The sequence below is a fragment of the Erythrolamprus reginae genome, chromosome 4 (genome assembly GCF_031021105.1).
Source record: "Erythrolamprus reginae isolate rEryReg1 chromosome 4, rEryReg1.hap1, whole genome shotgun sequence".
Taxonomy (NCBI): domain Eukaryota; kingdom Metazoa; phylum Chordata; class Lepidosauria; order Squamata; family Dipsadidae; genus Erythrolamprus; species Erythrolamprus reginae.
Window position 1 is genome coordinate 124,776,637 of NC_091953.1, and position 16,466 is coordinate 124,793,102.

A 16,466-nucleotide genomic window follows, 5' to 3' on the forward strand; every position below is an offset into this window, starting at 1 on the left:
ATGCAGACTGCGGAGTGTTGGTGAAACATGGGCATAGCTAGGTAAGCCCATGACTGCTCTTGCAGCTGCTCTCGTAGATGAGAAGATAATAGATAAGAAACTAGAATTTACCCCAAATGCTTCTTATTAGAAATTAGACAAAAACAATATCCTAAAAAATTCAATATTTGATAACCCATATAATAACAGCCACAAGGATTTGTTATGCGCAGTACTGAAAAAATAGTATCACCAGAAAATATAGTCATAGATAAAATTTATGGATGTGCAGAAATGGATAGGCTGGACAATGGAGATCAAGGGATTAAACAGCTCAGAATATTACAAAGCTTGGAACAAATGTTACAATTGGACTGAAAATAAAATTAAAATAATGTGATATAATGTGAAAGAACTTATGAAAAATGGAACTATGTAAATATAAACAACCAAGTAGATTATAGAACTGATACAATATAAGAGATCGGGTATTGATCTGTGTAAAATTACTGTGATGTTTTAAAAATGAAAAGTAAACATTTTTAAATTTTTTTTTAAAAAGAACAGAAAGCCAGTTACAGAGTCGTAGCATCAGCGAGATGAGCAGCATAGAAAGTTTTATAAATAAGTACATTTGTGAATCTCCTTTCTAACCATACTAGAATCTGGTGGGAGCAGGGGAAATAACTTCCAATTATTTTTTAACTCCTGAATACATTTAGAGTCCTTTGGGAGTTGGGCAGCATATAAATAAGACAAATAAATAAATAAATAAATTTAGCAGACGCTTTTGTCATCCTATACACCGGTATATCAAACATAGGAACCCAAAAGCCATTTATCTTTCAAGATCAAAGAACAATTAAATCTGTCTCAGCTAGCAGATTTTACGAAGTAGTCCTTGCTTAGGGACAGCCTTGTTTAGCTTCCATTTGCAATTATGATGATGATGAAAAAGTAACTCTACAACCAGTCCTTACATTTATATGTTCCTTGTGGCCCCGCCAGTCACCAGCAGAGCTGGCGGCAATGGACTCAGACGATGAGAAGGTTGGGGAAGAACTTCGGCCAGTGCTGGAGCCTAAGGAAGGCTTTGATGGATGCTGAGCATTGGACACAGAGATAGAGCCAGGGTCATCTGGCATTTTCCAGACAGCGAGGTAGCTGCCTTTGGAGTCAGAAGTGAGCGAGGAGGAGGAACAGCTGGGACCTGCGCCAGATGCATGTATCATACTTTTTGAAGTATAAAACGCACTGGAATGTAAGGCACATCTTAGTTTTTGGGAAGGAAAATAGGGAAAAGAACCTGCTTACCAGATATTTATCTGGCTAGTATTCTTAGTCTGGTCAGCTTCCCTATTTTGTCCCCTGGTTAGGGCTTTAAAAAAACTTTACTTGGAGAGAGTAACAATGAAAGAGCTTGCAAGTGGGTAAGAGCTGGGAACATCATTAGCATCTGGAAAGAAACATTCAGAGCAAGTAGATCAATGGAAAAAACCCTGCAAAGGGCTTGGAAAACATTATTTGCAGAGAGTAACAATGAAAGAGCTTGCAAGCGGGTAAGAGCTGGGAACAATGTTAGCACCTGGTTAGGGCTGGAAATAAATATTTGGAGCAAGTTAGACCAGTTTTTTAAAAAAAAACTACAAAGACAGGGTTTGGAAAACATTATTTGCAGAGAGTAACAATGAAAGAGCTTGCAAGCGGGTAAGAACTGGAAACATTGTTAGCACCTGGTTAGGGCTGGAAAGAAATTTATTTGCAGCAAGTTAGAGAAATGGAAGAAAAACACCGCAAAGACTTAGGGCTTGAAGAACATTCTTTGCAGAGAGTAACAATGAAAGAGCTTGCAAGCTGGTAATAACTGGAAACATTTTTAGCACCTGGTTAGGGCTGGAAAGAAACTTATTTGGAGCAAGTTAGAGAAATGGAAGAAAAACCCTGCAAAGACTTAGGGCTTGGAGAACATTCTTTGCAGAGAGAAACAATGAAAGAGCCTGCAAGTTAAGAGCTGGGAAGATTGTTAGCAGCTAGTTAGGGCTGGGGGGGAAAAGCTACCTTCAGAGTATAAGACCCACACAAATTATCAGCCTCTTTTAGGGAGGAAACAAGGTGCGTCTTATACTCCAAAAATATGGTATGTTCAGAGCAGATAGGAGAGGTGAACAATAGACGACAATGAGTCAACTCGGGAAGCCAAACAGGCATGGATGCTGAATGGCCCCTACCTGGCTGGGGAATAAATAGGAGGAAAGGGGAGTGATTTGGTTGTGGCAGACAATAATTCGCATTTCTAGAAAATTTGCTCCTTGCCTGTTTCAAGACTGCCTTGCCAGATCTGAGGTTTGTCTACTTCTCTGACTTAATTTGCAATCTGACATGCCCAAATTGTTTTTGACTGGCATGCATGTTGTTGATGATTGAATTTACGGTTTTTACATGGGGTTATTTTAGTAGGGTCATACTTAGGGTTTTATAATTATTGTTATATTTGACTTTATTTTTATTGTTGTGCTATTGTATTGCATTGTTTTTTGTCGTAAGCTGCCCCGAGTCGTACTACATAGAAGTCAAATAAATTAAATTAAATTAAATTAAATATTTTGGCTAGGAGCCCAGGGCCTTGCATTTATCATAACAAGCTGACAAGGACTATTGTTTCAGTTAACTCCTTGCAGGACTCCTGGATTTTCTGCTGGTGAATGCAGTTAATTCCCAAGGTGTAAATAAAGAGGGTTTTTTTCTTTGTGAGGAGTTTGTTGCTTCTGTGAAGGCTGGGTTAAAACACTCCTTGCATCTGTAAAGCCAAGGAAAGCTGAGGATCATCAGCAGAATTGTGGTTTCAGTTAGCAACTGCTTCACTCAACGACTAAGCTGTGAAACGCAGTTGCTAAATGAGGACTTCCCATGATTCCAGTAACAAATATAGTTCCTGATTCTGAGCAAGAGGGAGGGGATTCTCTCCGTTTGCACCTGATATAAAGGAGAGGCTGCATTCACCCCTCTTATTATTATTATTTTTAAAGACATTTACACAAAGTATGAAATCTGGAATGATGCTTACTACAAACAATGGCATTGTGAAAAAATACACTGCTCAAAAAAAATAAAGGGAACACTTAAACAACACAATATAACTCCAAGTAAATCAAACTTCTGTGAAATCAAACTCTCCACTTAGGAAGCAACACTGATTGACAATCAATTCCACATGCTTGGTACATTCAACTTTGTACAAAGTATTCAATGGGAATATTTCATTCATTCAGATCTAGGATGTGTTATTTGAGTGGTCCCTTTATTTTTTTGAGCAGTATGTTTCCAAAGATAATATGTTTTATGGATTTTGATGTGCCGATTCCCAAAATATGTTTAGTTTTGCTCACACACATAAAGTTTCTGATATAGAAGCATTTTTGTTATTATGTTATTTCTACATTTTCAACGTATGTGTTAACTTCTGCTTTCTTAATGTCACCAGTATATTTCCTATACCTTATAATAATGATGCTGCTCCGTGGAAATTATACCTGCTACAGAAAAAAACTATATACATTTTTGAAATCAGACCAAAAAAATTATTCAGAAAAGTACAAGATCAACAGCGATGATTACAAAAAAATATTTTTTCTAGACCTGTGTAGTCTTACAAAAAATATTTTTTGTATACTTGTGTTACTGTTTTCTTAATGTCGCCAGTATACAGTGTTCCCTCGATTTTCGCGGGTTCAAACTTCACGAAAAGTCCCACTGTTTTTCAAAAATAATTTAAAAATACTTCGGTTTTCCCCCCTATACCATGGTTTTCCCCGCACAATGACATCATATGTCATCGCCAAACTTTCGTCCGCCTTTAATAATTTTTTTTAAATAAACTTTGAAAAATAAAGATAATGAATAATAATCTAAATAGTTGCTAAGGGAATGGAAAATTGTAATTTAGGGTTTAAAAGTGTTAAGGGAAGGCTTGTGATACTGTTCATAGCCAAAAATAGTGTATTTACTTCCGCATCTCTACTTCACGGAAATTCGACTTTCGCGGGCAGTCTCAGAACTCATCCCCCGCAAAAACTGAGGGAACACTGTATTTCCTATACCTTATAATAATAATGCTGCTCCATGGAAACTATACCTGCTAGAGAAAAATTATATACATTTTTGAAATCAAAACAAAAAAAAATGATTCAGAAAAGTGCAAGGTCAACTCCGAGGATTAAAAAAATATTTTTTGTAAACCTGTGTATTCTTCCAAAGAATGGCTGTTTTCTGCAATAATTTTCCTACAAAAATAAAGACGTCACTGTCCCGCTTAAAGAAGAAGATCCCACATATCTTGTTGGCACTTATCAGAAAAAAAAAGTCAAGAAACTTGGCAAACTTTGGAAACGCAGCCCTCGTGCCCAGTGGCATCTGGCAAGCAGCTAAGGCACGCGGGCTTCTTCACGGCTCTCAAATTCACCACAGATAGGATGCATTTGTGGTTTGTCGGAACGGGTGAGGTAAATTCTGAGCGGTGACGGAGAAACTTAAATCTTTCCAGGGGTCAGTTTTTTTCTTTCCAGATCATCGCCTAAGACGTACTGCAGAAATTTGACGTTTTCAGGATCGCTGTGCTGAGCTTGCTAAGTTCAAGAAAAGACTGGCCTGCCACAAATGGCCTAGGGCAGTGTTTCCCAACCTTGGCAACTTGAAGATATTTGGACTTCAACTCCCAGAATTCCCCAGCCAGCATGCGCTGGCTGGGGAATTCTGGGAGTTGAAGTCCAAATATCTTCAAGTTGCCAAGGTTGGGAAACACTGGTGTAGGGCAATGATGGCTAACCTTTTTTTCCTCAGGTGCCGAAAGCAGGCAAACGCACGCTATCGCACATGTGTGTGTGCCCAAACCCATAATGCAATGCTCCCCATGCTGCCCTGCCCCCCTGCGCATGCCTGCACAACCCCTCATGCCCCGTTTTGGGCCTAGCAGGCTTCCTGAAGCCTCCGGAGGCCGGAAATGGCTTGTTTCCTGACTTCCGGTAGGCCTGTTTTTTTGCTCTCCCAGAGATGACTCCATGTGCCACCATAGGCAAGGGGGGTTAAATTAAATGACCTATAGCAGTGATGGCAAATCTTTTTTTTCCTCAGGTGCCAAAAGAGCATGCACGCACGCTATCACGCATGCGTGACTGCCCACACCCATAATTCAATGCCTGGGGAGGGCGGAAACAGCTTCCCCGCCCCACGGAGGCCCTGTGGTGGTCGAAAATGACCTTTTTACCAACTTCAGGTGGGCCCAGTAGACTCGTGTTTCGCCCTCCCCAGGTTCCAAAGGCTTCCCTGGAGCTGGGGGAAGGTAAAAAGGCTCTCCCCCATTCCCCCAGAGGCTCTCTGGGAATAAAAAACGCCCTCCCAGATCCTCTGTGTGAGCCAAAGATCAGCTGGCGGGCAGACACATACACCTTGGGACTGAGCTAATGCAATGTTATTCTGTTCTGTTCTTAGATAGAATGCGGCATAGGTTAATCTATGCCAAATATTGAACATAAGAAGAGCCATGCTGAATCAGGTCAAAGCCCATTGAGTCCAGTACAGGTAGTCCCTGGGTTACGACGACCTGGGGACAGTTTCGAAGCCGCCGCCGCCGCCTCCTCCATTCGGGCAAAGGGATCTCCGCGGTGGGCGGTGGCTTCGGAGACCCCGTGGAGATTCCCTCGCCCGAACAGAGGCGGCGACAGCTTCAAGGGACCAACAGCCGGTCCTTCTTGGCGCTGCGTTGCTGCAGCCTCCGAGGCTGCCGCCATCTCCATTCGGGCGAGGGGATCTCCATGGTGGGCAGCCTCGGAGGCTACAGCAACGCAGCGCCGAGAAGAACCGGCTGTTGGTCCCTTTAAGCCAGTCCTTCTTGGCGCTGCGTTGCTGTAGCCTCCAAGGCCGCCCACCGTGGAGATCCCCTCGCCTGAACGTTCAGCAGGAGGCTTCGCCGGCTGTTGGTTCCTTGAATAAGCTGCCGCCACCGCCGTGTTAGTCGGAATATTAGTGTAAATCGGAATATTCTGACTTACACCCAACTCGGCTTACGACGGGCCATGGGAACGGATCCCCATTGTAAGTTGGAGACTACCTGTATTCTATGTCCCACAGTGGCCCACAAATCGTCCATGGGGATCTTGAGCAGAAAGAGAAGGCAAAACCCTCCCTTTCCCTTGACCCTCAACAAATGGTACTCCAGGGAATCCTGCCTGCCTCAACCAACATAGAAACAGCACATAGATGTATGGCTCGACAGGCACGTGCCAAAGTTTACAATCCTCCGTGTACCCATCTAGGAATAACTTTCCATATCGAGTATAGAAAGCCTGTGTTAAAAGCTCTGTATTCCTGAATACCACATACAGTCATTCAGGCATGAATTTTATTTAAGACATTATACTATTAATCTTTCAGTCTTCTCCTGCAGGGGTTTATTAGCTTACTTTCTGTGGTGTCCTCAGTGCTCCCTGGCTTCGGTTTCCTTGTAGACGTTTCATTACCAAACTAGGATACATCACCAGTGCTTCCTAACTGTTGTCGGACAAATTGCCCACTAGCTAACAGGCATATTTGTTTGTAATGCCTCCAGCGTTATATAAACTTGCCGTTCAAGACATTCATTTAAGGAAGAGAAATGCACAATTAGAGAAGCTTAATCTGATGTTCCCCGACCTCTATTAGGCTACAATTCCAATCATCCACAGCCACTCATCCTTGTGATCCTACTGCACTGCTCGCCATCAAAGCTTGAGTCCACTGAAACAGACCGTAACACGGTTAAAACCATCCCATTCCTTACATCGCATGAAACTAGAATTTGGCGTTGACGGGTCCCAAAGGGACTCAGACCATCCAGAGCGGCTTAAGACAGGAAGCAATTTTACACATCGGATTTGGTAGCATTTGAGTTCGGCAACGGGATTTCTTCGTACGTTACTTTCATGTAAGGGTATTTCATGGGCAAAAACCAATATTCCTGATTATAAAACAAGAAAAACCGATGATCCAGAACTACCTCCTCAAGTATCTTCAATAAGTTAAGGAAGAACTCCTTCATTGAGTGATATGGTTTGAAGGGCAAGTAGAAATCCCTGATAGAAAATGCCAAGGATTTGTTTCCCAGTGGTCCGAAGAGTGTCGTCTCGTTGCCCAGGCAAACGGGCTCTCCGCTGAAGAGAGTAATGGTGGTGTAATTTGTCTCCATCTTCTTGAAAACGGCCCCCAGCTCAGCCAGCTTCTGGTACGTCCGTAGGACGAATTTGGAGCATTCGTAAGCTTCAAACCAGACGCGGGAATTTTTTTCTGGGCTGCTTTTGACCATCCAGGTCTCGTAGTAAATGCCAGTTTCGTTGTCGTATTTCACCCATTTTGCCATTTGATTGAATACAGCTCCTAAAAATGGGAGGGGGAAAAAACACCGTATTTTAGAAACTTACTTGCACAACTTTCCTGACAATGAGAACAATTCATCAGTGGAAGTGCTTAATTCCAGAAGCTGTGAATGCTCCAGCACTGGAAATTACATAGAAACATAGATGATTGACAACAGAAAAAGACCTCATGGTCCATCTAGTCTGCCCTTACTACGATTTCCTGTATTCTATCTTAGGATGGATAGATGTTTATCCCAGGCATGTTTAAATTCAGTTACTGTGGATTTACCAACCACGTCTGCTGGGAGTTTGTTCTAAGCATCTACTACTCTTTCAGTCAAATAATATTTTCTCACATTGCTTCTGATCTTTCCAACTAACCTCAGATTGTGCCTCCTTGTTCTTGTGTTCACTTTCCTATTAAAAACACTTCGCTCCTGAACCTTACTTAACCCTTTAACATGTTTAAATGTTTCATTCATGTCCCCCTTTTCCCTTCTGTCCTCCAGTTTGTAAGAAGATGTTGGATAACCACCATTCAGTTTACAAACGTTTCCTTTCAAGAACTTCTTTTTTCTTTCCTCTTTTCTAAATTTTCTTGTGTTGTGTTACAAATAGCCTTTCTTATCCTCTTGTGGTGTAGGATTTCCTGCCTAAGCGGGGGTTGGACTAGAAGACCTGCAAGGTCCCTTCCAACTGTTGTTTTTGTACTTCTTGTTGTTATTATTATCTCTGCAGATTCTATTCTACAAAATAATCCAAACTTTGGGGGGGAAGGAGGGAGGGAGGGAGGGAGGGAGGGAGGGAGGAAGGAAGGAAGGAAGGAAGGAAGGAAGGAAGGAAGAAGAGGGGCGGCATACAAATCTAATAAATTATTATTAAGGAACTAAATAGAGAAAGAAAGAAAGAAAGAAAGAAAGAAAGAAAGAAAGAAAGAAAGAAAGAAAGAAAGAAAGAAAGAAAGAAAGAAAGAGGGAGGGGGCATACAGGAAGGCAGGCGCATAAAGTTTTATATGATTTTCTTGTTGATGCTAGAAAAAATAGAATGGCCTTCTGTTTTGATTTAGTCATTGGAGTCAAGACTATTTATGATAGATGGATAGAAACATAGAAGACTGACGGCAGAAAAAGACCTCATGGTCCATCTAGTCTGCCCTTATGCTATTTCCTGTATTTTATCTTAGGATGGATCTATGTTTATCCCAGGCATGTTTAAATTCAGTTGCTGTGGATTTACCAACCACGTCTGCTGGAAGTTTGTTCCAAGGATCTACTACTCTTTCAGTGAAATAATATTTTCTCACGTTGCTTTTGATTTTCCCCCCAACTAACTTCAGATTGTGTCCCCTTGTTCTTGTGTTCACTTTCCTATGAAAAACACTTCCCTCCTGAAACTTATTTAACCCTTTGACATATTTAAATGTTTCGATCCTGTCCCCCCTTTCCCTTCTGTCCTCCAGACTATACAGATGGAGTTCATGAAGTCTTTCCTGATACGTTTTATGCTTAAGACCTTCCACCATTCATGTAGCCCGTCTTTGGACCCATTCAATTTTGTCAATATCGGATGATGGATGGATGGATGGAATGGGCAGAGTTTAGAACACTGAGCAACAGCTACAGTGAGTTACACCTGATTACCTGAAATTGTAGTCACCTGGACCAGGGTACCATTTTCCTTCCAGTGGGCATCATCAATCCCTTCATAGAAGCAGGCCGCTCCCTGGTTGCACCAGAAGGGGGCGGGGTTTCCCGGCCGCAGGTGTGGGAAGGTACAGTTGCCAAGCTGGAACAGCTCGTACCACTCCATTGTGTAGTTCTTCCCAGTCAAGGAGCTTCGGAAACCCACGGCATCGTGCATAATTTTCTGGGAAAGGAAACGAAACGCGAGTTACAGAGGCGGTGCAGTGAGCTACGTTTCCCACCCACACACAGGCACCCTGCCCAAATTCAGGAAAACTGCAAAGTTCAGCAAAGGTTAAAAGCTGAAAGGTTCCCATCAATCCAATTTAGCACAATCAGCACTTCTGGTTCCTAAGAAAAGGTTCACATGCAAATACAAACGCTGTCCGCAAGGAATCTAAATCTTTCCATTCCCCACCATCCGGTCAGAACTGAAGAAGCTTCGTGGATGAGAAGCAAAACGTCTTCGAAGAAAAGTCCAATTGCCTCTTGAAAAAAAAAAAGCACATTTGGGACAAACAGGACCTGGAGGACTGAGAACCTCCATGGTCAGTTTTCCAAATGTTGGCTTTTTTTCAAGAAGCAACTGGACTTTTGGATTTTCTTTGAAGGCATTTCACTTCTCATCTAAGAAGCTTCCTCAGCTCTGACTGGCAATGGAAGGATTTGCATTCCTTGCAGGAATTAAAGAGGCCACCTATGTCAAAATTGAACAGCCTTCTTTCCTCCAATCTACAATACAGTAGTCCCTCGCTATACCGCGCTTCACCTACTGCGGCTTCACTTCATCATGGGTTTTCAAGAAATATCAATGAGAAAAATCATTCGCGGATCTTCGCTGGTTCGCGGGTTTCTGAGGAAGTCGATCGGCAGATTTAAACAGCCCGCGGAACTCGATCGGCAGGTTTTTCAAAAAATATATATCTAAAATTGTAAATACTATTTAAATACTGTATCTAAAATAAATACTGTGTGGGAAGGGTTTATAAACACTTAAAACAATGAAAACTTACCAAACAATTACAATATAAATACTTAAATAAGTACTATCAGTTGATAAATTCCCCATCGCGGATTTCACCTATCGCGGCCAGGTCTGGAACGTAACACCAGCAATAGGTGAGGTCTTACTGTACAACAGTTCCAAAAAGGATCCACACCAATTTGCACCACTCAGGTGACCCTGGAGACACAGATAAACCTTCAGGTGACCATTCCCAATCACCCATGGCCAATAAAGCTACTCTACTCCTCCTCTACTCATTTCTAATCACCTATGGATAATAAAGCTACTCTACTCCTCTTCTACTCATTTCCAATCACAGATGGCCAATAAAAGCCATAATTTTATTTTATACAATAATTTTATTATTCTTTTCATATGCTGTAAGGCGCCCCCGAGTCTTCGGAGAGGGGCAGCATATAAATCCAAAAACTAAATAAAGGTACTCTACTCCTACTCTACTCATTTCCAAACACCCATGGCCAATAAAGCTACTGTTCTACTCTACTCATTTCCAATCACATATGGCCAATAAAGCTACTCTCTCCTACTCTATTCATTTCCAATTACCCATGGCCAATAAAGGTACTCTACTTCTACTCTACTCATTTCCAAACACCCATGGCCAATAAAGCTAGTGTACTCCTATTCTACTCTACTCATTTCCAATTACATATGGCCAATAAAGCTACTCTCTCCTCCTCTACTCATTTCCAATCACCCATGGGCAATAAAGGTACTGTACTCCTCTACTCATTTCCAATTACATATGGCCAATAAAGCTACTCTCCCCTACTCTACTCATTTCCAATCACCCATGGCCAATAAAGCTACTCTGCCTCTTAAAAACTCTACTCTCGGGGCTCCTTCGATAGCAAGCAGGAAAAGCCTCGGTGTAAGTTCTGGGCTGGGGGGGTGAGAACGTGGAACTCCCAACCCAATTCACTTGGGGATTTTTAATCCGGGGAGTAAAAGAGGGAGAGGGGGTTTCCAAACCCCGAAGCGGAACCGCTCCTACCAGGTGGCCCAGAAGCCCTCCGTACTTGAACTCCCAAACGGGAGCCTGCAAGCGATACACGGCCAGGACGTCCGTCTCCCGCATCTCCGGAAGGGCCGAGCCGCTCGGGCAGAAGGTGTAGCGGGCTTGGCAGAAGGGATCCGGCCGGGGACGGCGAGCGAAGCGCCTGCGGGAACCGTGAGAGGAGGGGCGTCACCGGAGGGCTTTCCCCGCTCTGCCTCCCACCCACCCAGGCAAAATGGGCTCTTCTAGGACTTATGGACTTCAACTCCCAGAATTCCCGAGCTGGCACGATAGGCTCAGGAATTCTGGGAGTTGAAGTCCACAAGTCCTAGAAGAGCCCACACTTTGCCTAGCCCCGCACCGACCGATCCGAGACTCGCCTGTAGGGAACCGGCCAGCGGCCCTGGCCCTCACACGCATCCGCCCTACCGGCCGGCGCCAGAGCCGCCACCACCAGCAGCAGCCGCAGCAGAAGCAACCGAGGCATGGTCCGCGGTGACATCCCGTCCACGCAGAAAGCAACCGAAAGCCGGACTGGGTTTGCACAGCGGCAGCTCCAGAGCGTGCGCGTTCCTGTCGTCAGCTGAGCGACGCCCCGGGGAGTCACGTGACAGGGAAGGGGCGTGCGGGGACGAGCCTCGCCGTTCCGGAGATCAGCTGCGGTGGAGGAGGCGGGGCTTCTTTGCAGGCTAGTAGTGGAGGCTAAATGGATAGGACATTAGGAGCAGAGTAGCTTTATTGACCATGTGTGAGGTGAGTAGAGTAGCTTTATTTATTTTTAAAAAATTTCTTTATTAATTATTGGCATATAAAAAACAGACAAAAAGAATAATCAAATACAATAGGTTTTTTTTTAATTTATTTATTTGTTTGTTTGTTTATTTTGTCCAATACACAATGAGGGTTTTAGTGGGTATATATCTATATACACATAGTAAAATACACGATGAAGGTTATAGAGGAGATACTCATAGTAAAATATATCTAAGAAATAATAGAAAAGAAGGTATAGTAATAGAACATATCAATGAAAGAACAGAAGAAGAGATATAGGAATAGAAGAAAGCTATAGGAGATATAGGAGAGCAATAGGACAGGGGATGGAAGGCACTCTAGTGCACTTGTACTCGCAAAACATTACAAAAACAATTATAAAAAAAATTGTAATTGCAAAAACAAAAGGAAACAAAAAAAAGAAAAGAGAAGGAGAAAGCAGGCAGAGAAGGAAAGAAAGAGAAAGAGAGAAAAGAAAGAGACAGGGCAGCTGTTTTTGTATTTTATACACCAGGTTGTTTTTCTAGATCGTTCTTTTCAGTAGGATTGTAGTAGAGTAGCTCTATTGGCCATGTGTGATTGGAAATGAGTAGAGTAGCAACATGTTAGCAATAGCACTTTTTAACAGAGCTAGGCTATTGCCCCCACAATCCGGGTCCTCATTTTACCCACCTCGGAAGGATGGAAGGCTGAGTCAACCTTGAGCCGGTGATGATATTTGAACCGCTGACCTTCAGATATACAGTCAGCTTCAGTGGCCTGCAGTACAGCACTCTATCTGCTGCGCCACCCCGGCTCATATTAAGTAGGAGACTCTATAACAGTGATGCTTAACTTTTTGGGCACCAAGTGCCGAAACTGGAGCGCGCGTGGCAGAGCACCAAAACCTGAGAGAGAACAGCTGGCTGGCACACATGCGCACAACAGAACCTAGAAGAGCAGCTGGCTACACCATGCATGCCCACAGAGAAAGCTCTGTCTGCCACCTCTGGCACGCATGCCATAGGTTTGCCATCAGGGCCTTCTCTGTGGCAGCCCCTCAAATGCTGGAGAGATTGGAGAATAATTTGTGTGAAATGGTATCGGACCAGAATATCTCAGAGACCGCCTTCTGCTGCACGAATCCCAGCGACTGATTAGGTCCCACAGAGTTGGCCTTCTCCGGGTCCCGTCAACTAAACAATGTCGGTTGGCCGGCCTCAGGGGAAGAGCCTTCTCTGTGACGTCCCTGACTCTCTGGAACCAGCTCCCCCCAGAGATTGGAACTGCCCCTACCCTCCTTGCCTTTCGTAAACTCCTCAAAACCCACCTTTGTCGTCAGGCATGGGGGAATTGAGATATCTCCCCCGGGCCTATACAATTTATGTATGGTATGTTTGTATGTATGTATGCTTAATAATGGGGTTTTTTAAATATTTTAAATTGTAAATTATTAGATTTGTCATGAACTGTTTTTATTGTGTTGTGAGCCGCACCGAGTCTATGGAGAGGGGCGGCATACAAATGTAATTAATTAATTAATAAATAAATAATAAAATAAAATATAGGGTAGTGATGGCGAACCGTTTTTGACTCATGTGCCAAAAGTGTGTGTGTGTGTGTGTGTGTTAGCATGTGTGCATATGCCCACATCCCTCCCCCCCTCCCCCCATGCATGCGTACAGGCCTTTCTGAAGCCTGGTGGGTGAAAAAACTGCCCAAACGGGCAAAACGGAAGTTCGGGAAAAATACAATTCCGGTTTGCCATTGTGCTGGTTTTTTTGCACTCCTGAGTGGGGGAAAAAAGCACAACGGGCAAACCAGAAGTTTAGAAAATGTACTTCCGGTTTGCCCATTTGTAGCTGCCATAGCATAATGTTAGGATAGGATTTGATATCTGGACTTCTAACAACAAATGCCTTATACACTCCGATTCCATTAGCCAGGAACAGGACTGCACGTAGGTCACAAAGTGAGTCTGCATTTCTGGTGAACTCTGCTTAGGAAGTGACTGGCCATAAAACGATTCAGTGGCTCTCCTCAAATAACAAGAATGTGTCAACAGGAAAAGAACTGTGTGATCAAAAGACACCATTTGCCTGGGATAAACAGGATGAAGACTGTGATAAAAAGACCTTGCTTTGTGGTAAACAGGAGATAGCTGTATTAACAACAAAAGGTCCCAGGAAATTGGCCATGAGAGACATTTGTTCAGTAAAAACTAGTTATGTGCCATATGTAGATAGGAAGGACTCGGAAGTTGTGTCATATCTTAGAGTTATGTTATTGGATGTTTGTATATCACTTGACATGTACGTATAATCATGCCCAATTTGCACATTCCCCCAATAAAAGAACGTGCACATCTCAATACTGTGTCATTTCACCCGGAGAGAAATGTGTCCAAGTTTTCTTTCTAGGATTGGCGTTCGTGAGTGACCCCACACGGCTGGGTTGCCCTTAGTCCCTCTGAAGACATTGTCTTGATCAGGGACTTTGCAGCACCGCACCCATTGTGCTGTTTTTTGCACTCGGGGGCTTCAGGAATCTTCCCTGAATTCTCCAAAGTGCAAAAAAGCAGCACAACAGCAAACTGGAAATTCAAAAAAAGACACTTCCGTTTTGCCCATTGTTCTATTTTTTGCACTGCACAGCGTCAGGGAGCTTCCCTGAACCCTCAGGAGTGCAAAAAACGGCACACTAGCAAACCGGAAGTGTATTTTTCTGAACTTCCGGTTTGTCTGTTGGGAGAATTTTTGGCCTCCGGGGCTTCAGGGAAGCTTTCCTGAAGTGTCCAGAGGATGAAACAGCCTTTCCCAAGGCCGAAAATCAGCTGCGAGGGTGCGCATCCACGCTTGAGCTGAAACATGACAAAATCCCGCGTGCTCTCCAAAATGGCTTCCCATACCATCTGTGGCACAGATGCCATAGGTTCACCATCACGCGTATAGGGTCTTCTTGAACAGGAGGTTTATTTATTTATTGGATTTGTATGCCGCCCCTCTCCGGAGACTCGGGGCGGCTAACAGCGACAATAAAACAGTGTACAATAGTAATCTGATATTAGAAATGATTAAAAATCCATTAATATAAAAACCAAACATACATACATACATACCATGCACAGAATTGTAAAGGCCTAGGGGGAAAGAGGATCTCAATTCCCCCATGCCTGGCGGGGAATGGGACTTTTTGCCTCCGCCAATTGGATGAAGCTCTTTCCTCCGCAGCAGCTGATCGGCCGCTGCCTTCACTCCCTCGCCCAAAGGCCCCTAGCTCTTGGCCCCAGCCCTTTGGCCACAAAAATCCAAATTCAGCCACAGCCTTTTGGGCACATGGGACACTTCGCCACCATCCAATCAGAACAGTTGTTAAAAAATGCTACTTTTGGAAGGAAAGAATGGGACAGTTTGCTCTTTCATACACAAACACACACATTGAATGATAGAGATGGAAGGAACCTCGGTGGCCATCTAGTCTGACCCCCTTCTCATTCAGGAGACTTACAGAATGATAGAGAGGGAAGGGACCTTGGTGGCAATATAGTCTGACATGACCCACCTTCTCATTCAGGAGACCTACAGAATGATAGAGACGTCTCTATCTTTCTGTAAGTCTCCTGAATGAGAAGGGGGTCAGACTAGATGGCCACCGAGGTCCCTTCCATCTCTATCCATCCTAAGATAAAACACAGGAAATAGTATAAGGGCAGACTAGATGGACCATGAGGTCTTTTTCTGCCGTCAGTCTTCTTTGTTTCTATGTTTCTATCATTCAATGTGGGTGTTTGTATATGAAAGAGCAAACTGTCCCATTCTTTCCTTCCAAAAGTAGCATTTTGTAACAACCGTTCTGATTGGATGGTGGCGAAGTGTACCATGTGGCCAAAAGGCTGTGGCTGAATTTGTATTTTTGTGGCCAAAGGACTGGGGCCAAGAGCTAGGGGCCTTTGGGCGAGGGAGTGAAGGCAGCGGCCGATCAGCTGCTGCGGAGGAAAGAGCTTCATCCAACTGGCGGAGGCTAAATGTTCTAAACCCTTCTGTGTACAGCTGGCCAGTCTCTTCTAGCACTGAAGATGTTACCTGGTTGGGTGATGAGACATCGGCAAGGAAATAACCCAGCTCAGAGAGCATCAAGGACTCCACAGACCACCTCTTCCTCTCCCCACTCCCTTCTATCACTGATGATAACACCTAGTTGGGTTATGAGACATCTGAAGAAAACCACCAAGCTCAAGAGAGCACTAAAGACCCCACAGTTCAACCCCCGAGGCCATAAATATTCTCTTCTATTTATGCAGCCATCAGAAATCGAAACTGAACTCACAAATTTATTTATCTTATTTGTGAAAATGATTTATATGAAATAGCTGGTTCTGCAGCAAAGTTACCATTCTCTATTGTGTGAGAAAACAACTTTATAAAAATGTTTTATAATATTATAGAATGTTTTATAAAATGCTTTATTAGTAGCATTTAGACTTATCTACCGCTCCACAGTGCTTTGACAGCCCTCTCTACGCGGTTTACAGAATCAGCCTCTTGCCCCCAACAATCTGGGTCCTCATTTGACCCCCCTCGGAAGGATGGAAGGCTGAGTCAACCTGGAGTCGGTGGGGAGATTTGAACTGTTGAACTGCAGC

At 43.6% G+C, this 16,466-nt stretch overlaps 1 protein-coding gene across 1 annotated transcript; it reads right to left on the bottom strand.

Annotated features, from left to right (window-relative positions):
- Window positions 1-6,315: 6,315 nt before the first annotated feature.
- CLN5 (CLN5 intracellular trafficking protein) lies at window positions 6,316-11,721 on the bottom strand. The gene is made up of 4 exons (XM_070751871.1): window positions 11,452-11,721; window positions 11,069-11,234; window positions 9,006-9,231; window positions 6,316-7,383 (listed from the first exon to the last, which is right to left on the bottom strand). Exons 1-4 carry the CDS (start codon window positions 11,571-11,573, stop codon window positions 6,872-6,874), a joined length of 1,026 nt encoding a protein of 341 aa, XP_070607972.1. The 5' UTR covers window positions 11,574-11,721; the 3' UTR covers window positions 6,316-6,871.
- Window positions 11,722-16,466: the final 4,745 nt, after the last annotated feature.